The sequence below is a fragment of the Nesoenas mayeri genome, assembly GCF_963082525.1.
Source record: "Nesoenas mayeri genome assembly, chromosome: 34".
In the NCBI taxonomy this organism is placed as follows: Eukaryota; Metazoa; Chordata; class Aves; order Columbiformes; family Columbidae; genus Nesoenas; species Nesoenas mayeri.
In genome coordinates this window covers 456,508-472,926 of record NC_137575.1, presented here as the reverse complement: position 1 = coordinate 472,926, position 16,419 = coordinate 456,508, and the positions used below count along the sequence as shown (strand labels likewise).

The 16,419-nt window shown below is 61.6% G+C and overlaps 2 protein-coding genes across 4 annotated transcripts; both read right to left on the bottom strand.

Moving 5' to 3' along the window:
- Positions 1–810: 810 nt before the first annotated feature.
- On the bottom strand, positions 811–8,495 carry TTC5 (tetratricopeptide repeat domain 5). 3 transcript variants are annotated; one of them, XM_080361580.1, is made up of 10 exons: positions 8,391–8,495; positions 7,298–7,457; positions 5,989–6,200; positions 4,662–4,824; positions 3,327–3,418; positions 2,704–2,760; positions 2,328–2,474; positions 1,880–2,049; positions 1,119–1,263; positions 811–970 (listed from the first exon to the last, which is right to left on the bottom strand). In XM_080361580.1, the coding sequence occupies exons 1-10, from the start codon at positions 8,472–8,474 to the stop codon at positions 824–826; spliced, it is 1,377 nt and encodes a 458-aa protein (XP_080217706.1). In that variant the 5' UTR covers positions 8,475–8,495; the 3' UTR covers positions 811–823. The 3 variants fall into 3 exon arrangements, with proteins under 3 accessions (XP_080217706.1, XP_080217707.1, XP_080217708.1); XM_080361581.1 differs by having other exon boundaries at positions 2,328–2,459; XM_080361582.1 differs by lacking the exon at positions 2,328–2,474.
- A 2,209-nt stretch (positions 8,496–10,704) lies between these two features.
- Positions 10,705–16,134, bottom strand: NDRG2 (NDRG family member 2; the record flags this gene model as incomplete). Its single annotated transcript, XM_080361562.1, is given in 15 exon segments — positions 10,705–10,778; positions 11,398–11,449; positions 11,521–11,556; positions 11,636–11,683; positions 11,774–11,825; positions 11,943–11,990; positions 12,644–12,738; positions 12,817–12,873; positions 12,962–13,048; positions 13,660–13,720; positions 13,805–13,867; positions 14,761–14,773; positions 14,776–14,880; positions 15,628–15,786; positions 16,089–16,134. Coding segments are annotated over 15 exon segments (996 nt in total).
- Positions 16,135–16,419: the final 285 nt, after the last annotated feature.

The window sequence follows — 16,419 nt, the reverse complement described above, 5'->3', positions numbered from 1 at the left end:
GAGTCCCGACGGCCCCTTGCCGCGGTGCTTTATGGGATATACCGAGGCGCGCCCCCCCACCCCACCCGCGGTGCATCCTGGGATATAACGAGGATTATATCCCGGCAGCCATTTTCCTCGGGGGCTCCAAAGGCCGCCCGCGGTGCACGCCGGGATATAACGAGGCACCGCCCCCGCCCGCCCGCGCGCGATGGATTGTGGGATATAACGAGGCGTGGCCGCTTTCGCCCCCCCCTTCCCCCACGCGCGATGAATTGTGGGATATAACGAGGCGTGGCCGCTTTCGCCCCCCCCCCTTCCCCCATGCCCGATGGATTGTGGGATATAACGAAGTTTGGGGGGATTTTGAGCATTATCGGGCGATTCTGAGGATTTTTTGAGTTCGGGGGGGGGTATTATGATGATTTGTGAGAGATTTTGAGGGTTTTATGGGCGACTTTGACGTCTTGGGGGCGATTTTGAGGGGTTTGGGGGGGAGATCTCTGAGATTTGGGTGTTTTGGGGGGATTTCGGGGGTAATTGATGGGGCAGGGGCGCCCCGACCCTCCCAACATGGCGCCCGTCGCCATAGCGACGCTGCCCCTTCCCAAGATGGCGCCTGTAACCATGGAGACGCGCGCCGCCACTCTCAAGATGGCGCCTGTAACCATAGAGACGCGCGTCGACCCTCCCAAGATGGCGCCTGTAGCCATAGAGACACTGCCCCTCCCAAGATGGCGCGCGTAACCATGGAGACGCGCGCCGCCCCTCCCAAGATGTCGCGCGTAACCATGGAGACGCGTCCCGTTCTTCCCACAGGAAACTCCAGCCAATCAGAGCACGTTTATTGCGGCGCCGGGGGCGTGTCCGGCAGAGGGGGCGGTGCCGAGAGCGCCAGGCGGGGCGGGGCCAGCGCCCGGGGGGGCGGGCGCTTGCCGTTGACCAATAGGGAGAGAGGAGACGAGACGCGCACGCCCGGGAAGGAGAAGGTCTGCACCAGTAAACACCAGTTTGAACCAACCAGTGACCCCCGAGCCCCCCCAGTTTGTCCCAGCGCCCCCCACAGCCCCTCCTAGCCCCCCCAGTATGAACCAGTAACACCCCAGAGCCCGCAAACCCCGCCCACTGACCCCCGTTACCTGTCCCTGGTGCAGGTGCTGGTGCAGGGTCAGGTGGGGGTTGGGCACCGACAGCCCCTCCCCCACCGCCACCCCCCACTCTGGCGCCGCGTTGTACACGGTGACCACGGCCACGGCCCCGCCCCCCACGGCCACGCCCAGCGCCCTGAGTGGACAGCGGGGTCACGTGATGGGGGGAGGGGTCCTCCTGGGTCCCCTCCCAAAAGCCTGGGTCCCTTGGGGTACGCCTGGGTCCCTTGGGGCACGCCTGGGTCCCTCCCGAACTCCTGGGTCCCAACCTGAACTCCTTGGTTCCCCCTGGACTCCTGGGTCCCTTGGGGCACGCCTGGGTCCCTTGGGGCACGCCTGGGTCCCTCCCGAACTCCTGGGTCCGAACCTGAACTCCTTAGTTCCCCCCGGTCTCCTGGGTCCCTTGGGGCACTCCTGGGTCCTCCCCGGACTCCTGGGTCTCCCCTGGACTCCTGGGTCCCTCCCAGACCCCTGGGGCACGCCTGGGTCCCCCCCGGACTCCTGGGTCCCTTGGGGAAATCCTGGGTCCCTCCCGAACTCCTGGGTCCCTTGGGGCACGCCTGGGTTCCTTGGGGCACGCCTGGGTCCCTCTCGAACTCCTGGGTCCCAACCTGAACTCCTTAGTTCCCCCCGGACTCCTGGGTCCCTTGGGGCACTCCTGGGTCCCCTCCGGACTCCTGGGTCCCTTGGGGCACTCCTGGGTCCCTCTCGAACGCCTGGGTCCCCCGTTTTGATTGGCAGCTGTCACTCACAGCGGGACACGCTCCGGGGGGCTCAGGGTGAACAGGACCCGCCCACTCAGCGCCTGCCCGGGATTGGCTCCTGGCCGCAGGGGGTGGAGCCCGTTGCTTGCGCCGCCTCCGCCCGAGGCTCCGCCCACTTCCGGCCCCCGCCGACGGCTCCGCCCCCCCCGGGGCCGCACCTGGGAGACACAAAAACCCCTTAATTCACCCCAAATTCTTGCCTCAAATCCCAGTGATTTCCCCCCAAATCCCTCAGCAACAAAATCCCCTTAAAACGCCCCAAAAACCTCCTTATAATGCCCCCAAATCCCTTTAAAATGCCCCAAATACCCCCTCACATTTCTACAATTGCCCCTTATTTATGTTAATTTCCCTTAAAATGCCCCAAATGCCCCCGTTCTGCCTTTAAATACCACCCTGAAGCCCCGCCCCCTCCAGGCAGCCACGCCCCTCTCACCCTATTGGCCAGCGCAGCACGCAGCTGCTCCAGGAAGTCCAGCAGGTGGGCGTGGCGCCGCCGAGGCTCCGCCCACCCGGGCGCCAGCGCGGCCGCGCGGCTCAGCCCGTCCAGCGCCGCCCCGAACCGCTCCTGGTATTGGAGGAGCTGCCGGAGAGCGCTGATTGGCTGCGGCGCACAGCGGGCGCCTCCCCATTGGCCGTGCACCCCCCCTCGCCCCCCCCGCGCTATTTGATTGGCTGCGCCGTGCCTAGCACGCTGCATGCCGCCCGCCCCCCCGCCCCCGCCCCCTCCCCCCCCCAATTTTAAACGCTATTGGCCAAACCGCGGGAGCCACGCCCCCCGCCCCGCCCCTGCCGGCTCCCCATTGGCTCACGGTGGCGCGGTTGAGGTGCAGGTCGGGGTTGTTGGCGGCTTTGGGGTCCACCCGCTCCTGATTGGTGGGGCAGGGGGGAAATGGGAGTCAGCCACGCCCCTTAGCAACCACCCATAGCAACCGGCAAAGCCTGATAGACCAGGCGACCACGCCCCCTAGCAACGCCACGCCCCCTGGCAACCCCCAGGGCTATATAAGCACACTATGACCACGCCCCTAGCAACACCACGCCCCCTAGCAACCCCCAGGGCTATATAAGGCCACCATGGCCACGCCCCTAGCAACACCACGCCCCCTGGCAACCACGCCACAATCCCATAGGCCCGCAGTGCTCGCTTGGCCACACCCCTAGCAACGCCACGCCCCCTGGCAACCACTCCACAATCCCATAGGCCCGCTGTGCTCCCTTGGCCACACCCCTAGCAACGCCACGCCCCCTGGCAACCACTCCGCAATCCCATAGGCCCGCTGTGCTCGCTTGGCCACACCCCTTAGCAACTACCCCCCCATAGCAACCACCCAGGCCTGACTCAACCCTGTAGGCCCGAAGGCCCCAAAAACCTCATTTTTTTCCCCAAAAAAACTGTTTTTTCCCCAAAAACGCCCCCCAGCCCCACACTTACAGCCTGTGCATAGGCCCCCAAGGCCCGCTGGGCGTCCTGGGGGTTCTGCCCCCCACCGAAAAACAGCGACACGTACGCGTTGCCCAGCACGTCTATGGGGGAGAAAAGGGGGAGTCAGAATCCCCCCAAAAAACAAACATTAAACTCCCAAATCCACCCAAATCTCCCCCTTTGGACCCCAAACTCCTCCCCCAGTGGCCCCAGATCCCATTAAACCCCCAAATCCCACATTAAACCTCCAAAATATTCCCCTCCAATCAAATCCCCCCTTGGACCCCAAAATTCTTCCCCCAAACCCCCATTAAAGCCCCAAATCCCCCAAGAAACCCCCAAATTTCCCCCCATTAAACCCTCACATTTCTCCCCAAATTCCACCCCCCATTTAACCCCCAAAATTCTTCCCCAAATCGCCCATTAAACCCACAAATTTCCCCTTAAATCTCCCCCCCTAAAACCCCCAAATTTTACCCCCAAATCCCCCATGAAACCTTCAAATTTCCCAAATTTCCCCCATTAAGCCCCCCAAATCCCCCATTAACCCCCCAACTTTCCCCCCAAATTTCCCCCCATTAACCCCCCAAATTTCCCCCCATTAAACCCCCCAAATCCCCCATTAACCCTCCAACTTACTCCCCAAATTTCCCCCCATTGACCCCCCAACTTTCTCCCCAAATTTCCCCCCATTAACGCCCCAACTTTCCCCCCAACTTTCCCCCCAAATTTCCCCCCATTAAACCCCCCAAATCCCCCATTAACCCTCCAACTTTCCCCCCAAATTTCCCCCCATTAAACCCCCCACATCCCCCATTAACCCTTCAACTTTCCCCCTAACTTTCTCCCCATTAAACCCCCCAAATCCCCCATTAACCCTCCAACTTTCCCCCCAAATCCGCCATTAACCCCCCAACTTTCCCCCCAAATTTCCCCCCATTAAACCCCCCAAATCCCCCATTAACCCCCCAACTTTCCCCCCAAATTTCCCCCCATTAAACCCCCCAAATCCCCCATTAACCCCCAACTTTCTCCCCAAATTCCTCCCATTGAACCCCCCAAATCCCCCATTAACCCCCCAACTTTCCCCCCAAATTTCCCCCCATTAAACCCCCAAATTTCCCCCCATTAAACCCCCCAAATCCCCCATTAACCCCCCAACTTTCTCCCCAAATTTCCCCCCATTAAACCCCCCAAATCCCCCATTAACCCCCCAACTTTCCCCCCATTAAACCCCCCAAATCCCCCATTAACCCCCCAACTTTCCCCCCATTAAACCCCCCAAATCCCCCATTACCCCCTCAAACGACCCCCCCAAACTTCCCCCCATTAACCCCCCCGTACACCAGCTGCTCCCGTCGGCGGGGTCGCAGCGCACGGCGGCCTCGGCCTGCTGGCGGCTCTCGCGCAGGGCGGCCATGTTGTCGCCGTCGCCGTCCCCTCCCCGCGCCGCCCCCCCGGCCCGCAGCGCCATGGACAGCAGCCGGTGCGCCTCCGCGTCCTCCCCCTGCCCGCGTTCGGGGACATTTCCACACATTTCGGGACATTTCGGGACATGTTACAGGGAGGAGGTGCCACACTCAAGATGGCCGCCCGGCCCCTCAATGAACCCCTTAATTAACCCCCAAAATCCATAAATAAACTCCAAATTGACTTCAGTGGTGGCCCAGATCCCTTCGATTAGCCCGAAAATGCCCTTAATTAGCCCCAAAATCCTCTTAATTAACCCCCAAATCGCCTTAATTGTCACCATGGCAACCAGGCCACACTCAATATGGCGGCCAGGCCCGGGCTCCATGGCAACCAGGCCACACTCAAGATGGCGGCCGGGCCTGGGCTCCATGGCAACCAGGCCACACTCAATATGGCGGCCGGGCCTGGTATCCATGGCGACCAGGCCACACTCAATATGGCGGCCGGGCCTGGTATCCATGGCGACCAGGCCTGGGCTCCATGGCAACCAGGCCACACTCAAGATGGCGGCCAGGCCTGGGCTCCATGGCAACCAGGCCACACTCAAGATGGCGGCCGGGCCTGGGCTCCATGGCAACCAGGCCACACTCAAGATGGCAGTCAGGGGCTGGTCTCCATGGCAACCAGGCCACACTCAAGATGGCGGCCGGGCCTGGGCTCCATGGCAACCAGGCCACACTCAAGATGGCAGTCAGGGGCTGGTCTCCATGGCAACCAGGCCACACTCAAGATGGCGGCCAGGGTGGGCTCCATGGCAACCAGGCTACACTCAATATGGCGGCCGGGCCTGGTATCCATGGCGACCAGGCGACACTCAAGATGGCGGCCAGGCCTGGGCTCCATGGCAACCAGGCCACATTCAATATGGCGGCCGGGCCTGGTATCCATGGCGACCAGGCCACACTCAAGATGGCAGCCGGGCCTGGTCTCCATGGCAACCAGGCCACACTCAAGATGGCCACCAAATCCCCACAATTAACCCCTTAATTAACACCCAAACCCCCAAAACCACCCAATAACACCCCAAAAGCCCCAAATCGACCCCAAAAGCCCCAAACCGACCCCAAAAGCCCCCAAACTGACCCAAAATCCCCCAAACTGACCCCAAAACCCCCAAACCGACCCCAAAAGCCCCAAACCGACCCCAAAATCCCCCAACCCGCCCCAAACCGCCCCCGCGGCGCCGCGCGGTGCTCACGTGCTGCAGCGCGCCGCGGAAGCAGAGCAGCGCCCCCGGCAGGTCCCCGCGGCGCCAGCGCAGCTCCCCGAGCCGCGTCCAGGCGCGGCTCAGCGCCGGGTTCAGCTTCAGCGCCCGGCCCAGCGCCTGCTCGGCGCGCGGCAGCCCCCGCGGGGACACCCCCAGCGCCTGCGCGCGCAGCACCAGCGCCCGCGCGCGCCCGCACGGGGACACTGCGGGACGGGGACGCGATCAGCATGGCCGCCGCCACACGCTCAATATGGCGGCTGGGGAGGTGTCCATGGCGAGCGGGACACACTCAAGATGGCAGCTGGGGAGGTGTCCATGGAGACCAGGACTCACTCAATATGGCGGCTGGGTCTGGTGTCCATGGCGACCAGGCCACACTCAATATGGCAGCTGGGGAGGTGTCCATGGAGACCAGGACTCACTCAATATGGCGGCTGGGCCTGGTGTCCATGGCGACCAGGCCACACTCAATATGGCGGCTGTGGAGGTGTCCAAGGAGACCAGGACACACTCAAGATGGCCGCCAGGCCACACTCAACATGGCAGCTAGGGAGGTGTCCATGGCAACCAGGACTCACTCAATATGGCGGCTGGGCCTGGTATCCATGGCGACCAGGACACGCTCAATATGGCAGCCAGGACACACTCAATATGGCAGCTGGGGAGGTGACCATGGAGACCAGGCCACACTCAATATGGCGGCTGGGGAGGTGTCCATGGCGACCAGGCCACACTCAATATGGCGGCTGGGGAGGTGTCCATGGAGACCAGGCCACACTCAATATGGCGGCCAGGGAGGTGACCATGGCGACCAGGCCACACTCAATATGGCGGCCGGGGAGGTGTCCATGGCGACCAGGCCACACTCAATATGGCGGCTGGGGAGGTGTCCATGGCGACCAGGCCACACTCAATATGGCCACCAGGCCTGGTATCCATGGAGACCAGGCCACACTCAATATGGCCGCCAGGCTGCACTCAATGTGGTCACTAGGGAGGTATCCATGGCGACCAGGCCACACTCAATATGGCCGCCGGGCCTGGTATCCATGGAGACCAGGCCACACTCAACATGGCGGCTAGAGAGGTATCCATGGCGACCAGGCCCAGCCGCCATATTGAGTGTGGCAAGTGAAGACCCAGCTCCCATATTGAATGTGGTCGTGTTGCCATGGAGACCGGCGGGGGCCGCCATGTTGGGTGTGTCCGGTCGCCATGGAGACCATCGCGGCCGCCATGTTTGGGTGTGTCCGGTCGCCATGGAGACCGTCGCGGCCGCCATGTTGGGTGTGGGCGTTACCTGTCACCTGGTCCATGAGCCGCAGCGTCGCCTCCATTTGCCGGGCAAGGGCCTCGGGGTCAGCGGGGTCACCCGCGGGGTCACCGTCGGGGTCACCGTCGGGGTCACGCGGCTTCTTGGGGAGGTTGTCGCGGAAACGGTGAAGTTCGGACACCAGCTCCTGCAGGGGGGACCCAGGAGTGCCCCAATGAGTTCAGGAGGGACCCAGGAGTACCCCAAGGGACCCAGAAGTACCCCAAGGGACCAAGGAGTACCCCAAGGTGTTCAGGAGGGACCCAGGCGTACCCCAAGGGACCCAGGAGTACCCCAAGGAGTTCAGGAGGGACCCAGGAGTGCCCCAATGAGTTCAGGAGGCACACAGCATTTGGGGAGGGGACCCAGGAGTACCCCAGGGGACCCAGGAGTACCCCAATGAGCTCAGAACATAGGCATGCATTCAGGAGGGACCCAGGAGTGCCCCAAGGGACCCAGGAGTTCCCCAATGAGCTCAGCGGGCATCCATGACTTGGGAGGGACCCAGGAGTACCCCGGGGGACCCAGGAGTACCCCAAGGGGTTCAGAAAAGACCCAAGAGTACCCCAAGGGACCCAAGAGTGCCTCAATGACCTCAGAACACAGGCATGCATTCAGAAGGGACCCAGGAGTGCCCCAGGGAACCCAGGAGTACCCCAATGAGTTCAGAAGGCACACAGGCATTTGGGAGGGACCCAGGAGTACCCCAGGGGACCCAGGAGTACCCCAGAGAATTCAGAAGGGACCCAGAAGTACCCCAAGGGACCCAGGAGTGCCCAAGGGAATTCAGGGAGGGGACCCAGGAGTACCCCAAGGGACCCAGGAGTGCCCAAGGGACCCAGGAGTGCCCCAATGAGCTCAGCAGGAACCCAGGCCTTGGGAGGGACCCAGGAGTACCCCAGGGGACCCAGGAGTACCCCAATGAGTTCATAACACAGGTATGCATTCAGAAGGGACCCAGGAGTGCCCCAAGGGACCCAGGAGTGCCCCGAGGGACCCAGGCGTCCAGGGAACCGCCCCTTGAAACGGACCCAGGAGTTCGGGACCCCCCCGAAAAGGGACCTAGGCGTTCGGGACTCACCTCCAGCCTCTTCAGCGCCTCCTCGTCCTCATCCCCATCGCCATTTTCCCCTTCGGCCGCCGCCGCCGCCTCGGGAGCCGCCATTAGAGCGCCAAGCTCGTCCCTTCCGCCCCACGCCCCCGCCCCTTCCGCCCTGAAAACCGCGCGCCTTCCGCCACACTCAAAATGGCGCCCGCGCCACACACAAGATGGCGGCGCCTCCGCAGCCAATCCCCGCCGCGGATTTTCCCGCCACTTTCCAGGCCCCGCCCCCCCACCTTATTCCGCTTTTGTTTAATCAATTTCCCCCATTTTCGCGCTTTTTTCCCTTTAATATCCTTTGAAAATATTGTTCCCTTTATTACCAGTTTTAACATTTTTCTCCTTTATTTTTTAATGTTTATTTCCCCCCGTTTATCCCATTTTTTCATCACTTTCAAACAAAAAAATAACGCCCAAAACCACGCAAAAACAACCAGAAAAGAGGATAAATTGAACAGAAAGAGTTTAATGAACGGGTTTAAATAACGGAATTGAAAGAAATGAGGTTTTAAGTGGCTCTGCGGCGCCGCTTCCCCGTTCGGCTCCACCTGAGGCGGGAAAAAGCGGCCGTCAGGAGACGGAAACACCCGAGCAGAGACGGAAAAAGCCGAACCCTCCCCACCGGGACGCTCCGATTGGCCCCGGAAACCCCCGAACCCTCCCGGGATCCTCCGATTGGCCCCGAACCCTCCCGGGACCCTCTGATTGGCCCCGAAACCTCCCCTCCCCGAGCCCTCCCGGGACCCTCCGATTGGTCCCGGAAACACCCGAACCCTCCCGGGACCCTCCGATTGGCTCCGGAAACCCCCGAACCCTCCCGGGACCCTCCGATTGGTCACGGAAACCCCCGAACCCTCCCGGGACCCTCCGATTGTCCCCGGAAACACCCGATCGGCTCCGGAATCCCCCGATGGCGCTTGTACGACCCCCCAAAATCCGAGGCGGGGGTGGGAGCCGCTTTCTCCCCGCGCCGGGTGAAGAAGGAGCCGCTTACTGCTCTGCGACGCCGCTAAAACCCGGTCCCCGCCCTCGGCTGGCGGCGGCGGGGGAACGCGGGTCGGGAACCGTGATCGCGAGGTCTATATCGCGATATAAACCGCGATACGAGACGATAAACCCCCCACCCCCCCCCTCCTCGTTACCGCCCACGATGCGATCGCTCCGGCTCCCGCGCGGCGACTGAGGCGCAGGCCCTCGCGCTCCCATTGGCCGCTGCCCGCCCTCCGGGGGGCGTGGCCGCGCTCTCATTGGCCACTGCCCTCAACCCTCCCCGTTGGCGCCGCGCGCTCCCATTGGCCGCCTCGGTGAATGAGGGGGGTCGCTCCGCCCCTCCTCTCGGCGCGCTCGGCCAATCAGCGATCGCTCCAGTTCCCACGCCCCGTTTTAGTGAATGAGGGAGCGTGGGTTGGATGAATGAAAGGTTTTAATAGCGGGGTTATTGGAGGGGGGGGGGCCTATGGGGAGGTCTGGGGGGGGTCCCAAAATTTTGGGGGGGGGGGGGTGTTGGGATTTGGGGGGTTTAAGGGGGGTGGGGGGATGTGGAGGGAGGTTTTGGGGGGAGGGGGGAGGGGATTTTGGGGCTTTAAGGGGGTCTGAAATACTTTAGGGGTTTGGGGAGTGGGGGGGGATTCCATTGGGTGGGTCGGCTTGAATTTTGGGTCAGTTTTGCGAGGTTTTGGAGCAGTTCCGAGGCATCTTGTGGCAATTGGGAAGCCAGGAGTTCGGGAAGGACCCAGGAGTTCGGGAGGGACCCAGGAGTTCGGGAGGGACCAGGGGATATTTGGGGCAGTTTCGGGGTCGTTTTGGGGCAGTTTCGGGGTCGTTTTGGGGCGGTTCCGCGAGGTTTCCGGGCTCAGGGGGGAGGGGGCGTGTCCCTGGCCCCACCCCCCACGCTGCCACGTGACAGAGTTCGGCTCCGCCCCCGCTCGCTGTCCCCGCCCCCGCCGGAACTGACGCTACAGAGGGAGGCGGTTCTGGAGCGGGACAGGCGCGTCATGGCGGGACGTGGCCACTGCCAATCAGGACACACCAATCGGGACCCGCCAATCAGGACACGCCCCCTCCTTGGACACGCCCCTTGAGCCACGTCAATGCCTCCCACTGACTCCCTCCCCCAAGTCACCCCCCATTGGTCCCCATTGACCCCGCCCACTCCCTCCCATTGATTCCCATTGACCCCCACCCAGTCCCCGCCCACTGACCCCCAGTGTGTTAATGGCATCACACGTGACGTCACTCGGGGGGGGGGGGGGGTGGGGTTGTGATGTCACGGGGGTGGGCGGGGCCGGTGGCATCACGTGACCTCGGCAATGACGTCATCGCTCCTACCTGGCCCCCGGCTCCACCCGCGCTGCAGCACCAGGGGGACTGAGCACCCAATTAACACTAATTAGCCCCATTAACCACTAATTAACACCTATTATTAACCCAAATCATCCGTATTGACCCTAATTACCCCTCATTGACCCCTATTAACCCCAATTGACCCGCTAATTGATCCCCTAATTAACCTCTTTAGCTGCTATTAACCCCAAATGACTCCTCATTGACCCCAAATTTAAACCTAATTACCCCTAATTGACACCCTAATTAACCCCTAATAGACCCCACATAACCCCCAATTAACCCTAATTGACCTCTAACCAACCACTAATTGACCCCAACCAACCACTAATTGACCACTATTAATCCTTAATTAATCCTCATTAACCCCGGGGGGCACTAATTACCACCTCAGCCCCTTAATTACCCTCCCAGCGCTATTAATTATCTCGTTAATTACACATTAATTAACCTCCCCACCTCTGTCCCCCAGTGGGGTTAATTAACCTTCTGGGGTCTTAATTACCCCCCTAAGAGTCTTAATTACCATCATAAGGTCTTAATTACCCCCATAGGGTGTTAATTACCCCCTATGGGACCTGAACTCCCCCTCGGGGGGTTGTTAATGGGCTCATTAGTGCACTAATTAGCGTTAATTACTCACTGTATCCCATCCCCTGCACGAAGTACTTGAAGGCCTCGGTCAGCTTGGCCGGCTGGGGTCAAAGGTCAAGGTCAAGGTCTTGGCGACCCTGACCTTTGACCCTTGACTCCGCCCCCTCCTTACCTGGGTGATCTGGGGCTGCCCCCCTCCATCCGCCATCTGTGGGAGGTCAAAGGTCAGGGGGTGGGGTTAGAGGTCATATAGTGGGGGGGTCAGAGGTCACGGGGTCAAAGGTCACCTTGAGGAAGGAGGTCTGGGTGGGGTCCAGCTTGGCGTTGCACTCGACCTGCAGGGGGGGGGGCGGGGTCACGTCAGGTCACGTGACACCGTGTGGGGGTCACGTGACCTCGGGGGAGGGGGTCAAAGGTCAACTCACCGCGGCGTCCTCGTGTGGGGACCCATCACCGACGACCAATAGGACGGGACAGCTGGGGGAGGGGGGCGGGGCCAGAGTGATCATAGAGACCAATGGGAAAGCAGAGAGACCCGGAGAGGAGGGGTCACCGGTTTGAAGCGGGAGGGACGGGTCAGGGGTCAAAGGTCACTCACCGCAGGCTTCGGCACCGCTGCGCTCCAGGCCCAGGTCACCGCGGCTGCAAAGGGGCCAGTGTGGGCCACAGCCCCATTGACCCCATTGACCCCCCATTGATTCCCCATTGACCCCCCATTGATCACCACTGACCCCCATTGACCCCCCCCATTGACCCTCCCATTGACTCCCATTGATTCCCATTGACCCCCCATTGACCCCCCCCATTGACCCCCATTGACCCCCACTGATTCCCCCCATTGATCCCCACTGACGCCCATTGACCCTCATTGACCCCCACCGACCCCCATTGATCCCATTGACCCCCATTGTCCCATTGACCACCACTGATCTCCATTGACCCCACCCCCATTGACCCTTATTGACCCCCATTGATTCCCATTGACCCCCATTGATTCCCATTGACCCCCATTGACCCCCCCCATTGACCCCCATTCATCCATTGACCCCCCCATTCACCCCCATTAGACCCACATTAGACCCCCACTGACTCCCATATTAGACCCCCACTGACTCCCATTGACCCCCCTTCATCCCCATTGACCCCCATTGATTCCCATTGACCCTCATTGACCCCCCCCCATTGACTCCCATTGACCCTCATTGATCCCCATTGACCCCCATTGATTTCATTGACCCCCACTGACCCCCACTGACCCCCATTGACCCCCATTGACCCCCACCCCAAACCCGCACCTGTTGTACATGGCCCAGAACAGCCCCGCGTTGGGTGCCCCCTCCAGTCTCTCCCGCAGCTGCCGCACGGGGGGCGGGGCCAGCGCCAGCTCCGCCTACAAACCAGTACAGACCAGTGGCCACGCCCCCCACCCCGGGTCCCGCCCCCCCAGCCCCGCCCACTGACCCCTGACCTGGCTGAACAGGTGACCCAGGATCAGCTCATTGGTCGACGCCGTCAGGCCCATGAGCTGCGGGGGGAGGGATCGGTGAGACCCATAGGGACCCAATAGGAGCCTCTGGGTGCCCCCTGACCCCGCCCCCTCAAGCCCCGCCCACCTTGTGCGCCGCCCAATCCATCCAACCGCGGGCCTTGGGGTCCAGGTTGACGAGAACGAGGCCCTCGACCTGCAGGGGGCGCTGGAGCTGTGGGGAGAGACCCATAGAGAGCAATGGGGACCCATAGAGAGCAATGGGGACCCATAGAGACACATAGAGAACAATGGGGACCAATGGGGACCAATGGGGACCCATAGAGACACATAGAGAGCAATGGGGACCCATAGAGACCCATAGAGACCAATGGGGACCCATAGAGACCAATGAGGACCCATAGAGACACATAGAGAACAATGGGACCAATGGGGACCCATAGAGACCATAGAGAGCAATGGGGACCAATGGGGACCCATAGAGACCAATGGGGACCCACACAGACCCATAGACACCAATGGGGACCCATAGAGACCCATAGAGAACAATGGGGACCCACACAGACCCATAGACACCAATGGGGACCCATAGAGACCCATAGAGAACAATGGGGACCCATAGGGGACCAATGGGGACCCATAGAGATCAATGGGGACCCACAGAGACCCATAGAGACCAATGGGGACCCACAGAGACCAATGGGGACCCATAAAGACCAATGGGGACCCATAAAGACCCACAGAAACCAATGGGGACCCACAGAGACCCACGGGGACCAATGGGGACCCCACACGCCCCCCAGGCCCCGCCCCCGTGTGACTCACCGCGAATTTGGCCAATACGAAGGCTCCGGCCCCCACCCCTATCCCGATGACGGTGGCCACGCTATGGGGCAGAGGGGGGGCGGGGTTAGAGGTCACGGGGTCACGTGACAGCCCCCTCCGTCCCCCAAGTCGCCCCCCAACTCACTTGAGACGCTCGAGGACCAATGGGAGCAGCTCAGCCAGTTGGTCCAATGAGGGGTATTGGTACCTGTGGGCGGGGACAAGGGGTCAACGGGGGTCAGGGGGTCAATGGGGTCAACTGGGGGGCAATGGGGGTCAGGGGGGTCAATGGGGTGAACTGGAGGGCAACGGGGTCAACTGGGATCAAGTGGGGGTCAATAGGGGTCAACTGGGGGTCAATGGGGTGAACTGGGGGTCAATGGGGTGAACTGGGGGTCAATGGGGGTCAATAGGGGTCAACAGGGTCAACTGGGGGTCAATGGGGGCAATGGGGTCAACTGGGGGGCAATGGGGTCAACTGGGATCAACTGGGGGTCAATAGGGGTCAACAGGGTCAACTGGGGGTCAATGGGTCAACTGGGTCAACTGGGTTCAACTGGGGGTCAATGGGGGTCAATGGGGGTCAATCGGGTCAAGTTGGGGGCTCAACAAGGTCAATGGGTCAACTGCTATCAACTGGGGGTCAATAGGGGTCAATGGGGTCAAGTTGGGGGTCAACAAGGTCAATGGGTGAACTGGGTCAACTGGGGGTCAATGGGGGTCAATGGGATCAACTGGGGGTCAATGGGGTCAAGTTGGGGGTCAATGGGGTCAACTGGGGGCAACTGGGGGTCAATGGGGGTCAAGGGGATCAACTGGGGGTCAATGGGGGGCAACTGAGGGTCAATGGGGGCAACTGAGGGTCAAGTTGGGGGTCAATGGGGGTCAAGTGGGTCAACTGGGGGTCAATGGGTGGCAACTGGGGGTCAATGGGTGGCAACTGGGGGTCACGTTGGGGGTCAACAAGGTCAATGGGTCAACTGGGGGTCAATGGGGGTCAACTGGGGCAATGGGGGTCAACTGGGGTACAGTTGAGGTTCAACTGGGGTCAATGGGTGAACTGGGTCAACTGGGGGTCAATGGGGGTCAAAGGTCACGCACCCAGGCGGGTAGGCGGGGCTCCGTCCTCCATGCCGGGCGGGTCCACGTGGACCAATAGGAAGTTGCGGACGATCTCCTGCATCTCCTCGTGGGCGAATAGCGGCGCGAAGCACGTCTGGTCTAGGGAGGGACCCAGGAGTGCCCCAAGGGACCCAGGAGTTCGGGAGGGGACCCAGGAGTCCGGGGGGACACGAAACCCACCAAAATCCCCTTAAAAACAGCCCTAAAAGGGACCCAGGAGTGCCCCAAGGGACCCAGAAGTTTGGAGGGGACCCAGGAGTGCCCTAAGGGACCCAGGAGTTCGGGAGGGGACCCAGGAGTGCCCCAAGGGACCCAGGAGTGCGGGAGGGGACCCAGGAGTGCGGGAGGGGACCCAGGAGTGCCCCAAGGGACCCAGGAGCTCGGGAGGGGACCCAGGAGTTCGAGAGGGGACCCAGGAGTGCCCCAAGAGGGACCCAGGAGTGCCCCAAGAGGGACCCAGGAGTGCCCCAAGGGATCAAATAGTTCGGGGGGGACCCAGGAGTGCCCCAAGGGACCCAGGAGTTCGGGGGGGACCCAGGAGTGCCCCAAGGGATCAAATAGTTCGGGAGGGACCCAGGAGTGCCCCGAGGGACCCAGGAGTTTGGGAGGGGACCCAGGAGTACCCCAAACTAGGGGACCTAGGAGTGCCCCAAACTAGGGGACCCAGGCATCCGGGCGGACCCAAAACCCACCAAAATCCCCTTAAAAAGACCACTAAAAGGGACCCAGGAGTGCCCCAAGGGACCCAGGAGATCGGAGGGGACCCAGAAGTGCCCCAAACTAGGGGACCCAGGAGTGCCCCAAACTAGGGGACCCAGGCGTCCGGGGGGGTGGGCGGGGACTCACGGGTGTGTCCGACATCCGGGAAGGTGAGGAGGGCGGGGCGGGAGGGGCGGGGCGACCCCGCCCACGTGACCCGCACGGCCCCATGGGGCGTGTCCAGCAGCGCCCCCTGCTGGGGGGGGGGGGGGGGGGGGGAGGCACAGGTTGGACCCAAAACCCGCCCTTTTCACCCCAAAATCTCACCATTTTCACCCTTTTATTGGAACGTTCAACCCCCCCCCAAAAATCAGCCCCACCCGCCCCCAAATTTAACCCGTTTTGCCCCAATTTCCCCACTTCTACCCCCAAAAGTGAATCGTTTTGCCCCCTAAATTGACAGTTTTTACCCCAAAATTGGCACCAGCTGCTTCAAAATTAATGAGATTTACAGCAAATTTAATTATTTTAACCCCAAAATCAGCCCCTTCTCCTCAAATTTCCCCAAATCCCCCAAATCCCCCCAAATTCCCCAATTTTCCCCAAACTGCCCCAATTTCTCACCTCGGGGGGAGGGGCCTCATGCGGTTCCATGACCTTTAGGGGTGGGGGGTGGGGTCAAAGGTCACCCCCCAAAAAACTCCAGGAGGGACCCAGGAGTTCAGGAGGGACCCAGGAGTGCCCCAAGGGACCCGGGAGTTCAGGAGGGGACCCAGGAGTGCCCCAAGGGACCCAGGAATTTGGGAGGGGACCCAGGAGTTCTCAGGGGACCCAGGAGTTCGGGAGGGACCCAGGAGTTCGGAGGGACCCAGGAGTTCGGGAGGGGACCCAGGAGTTCGGGAGGGGACCCAGGAGTGCCCCAAGGGACCCAAGAGTTCT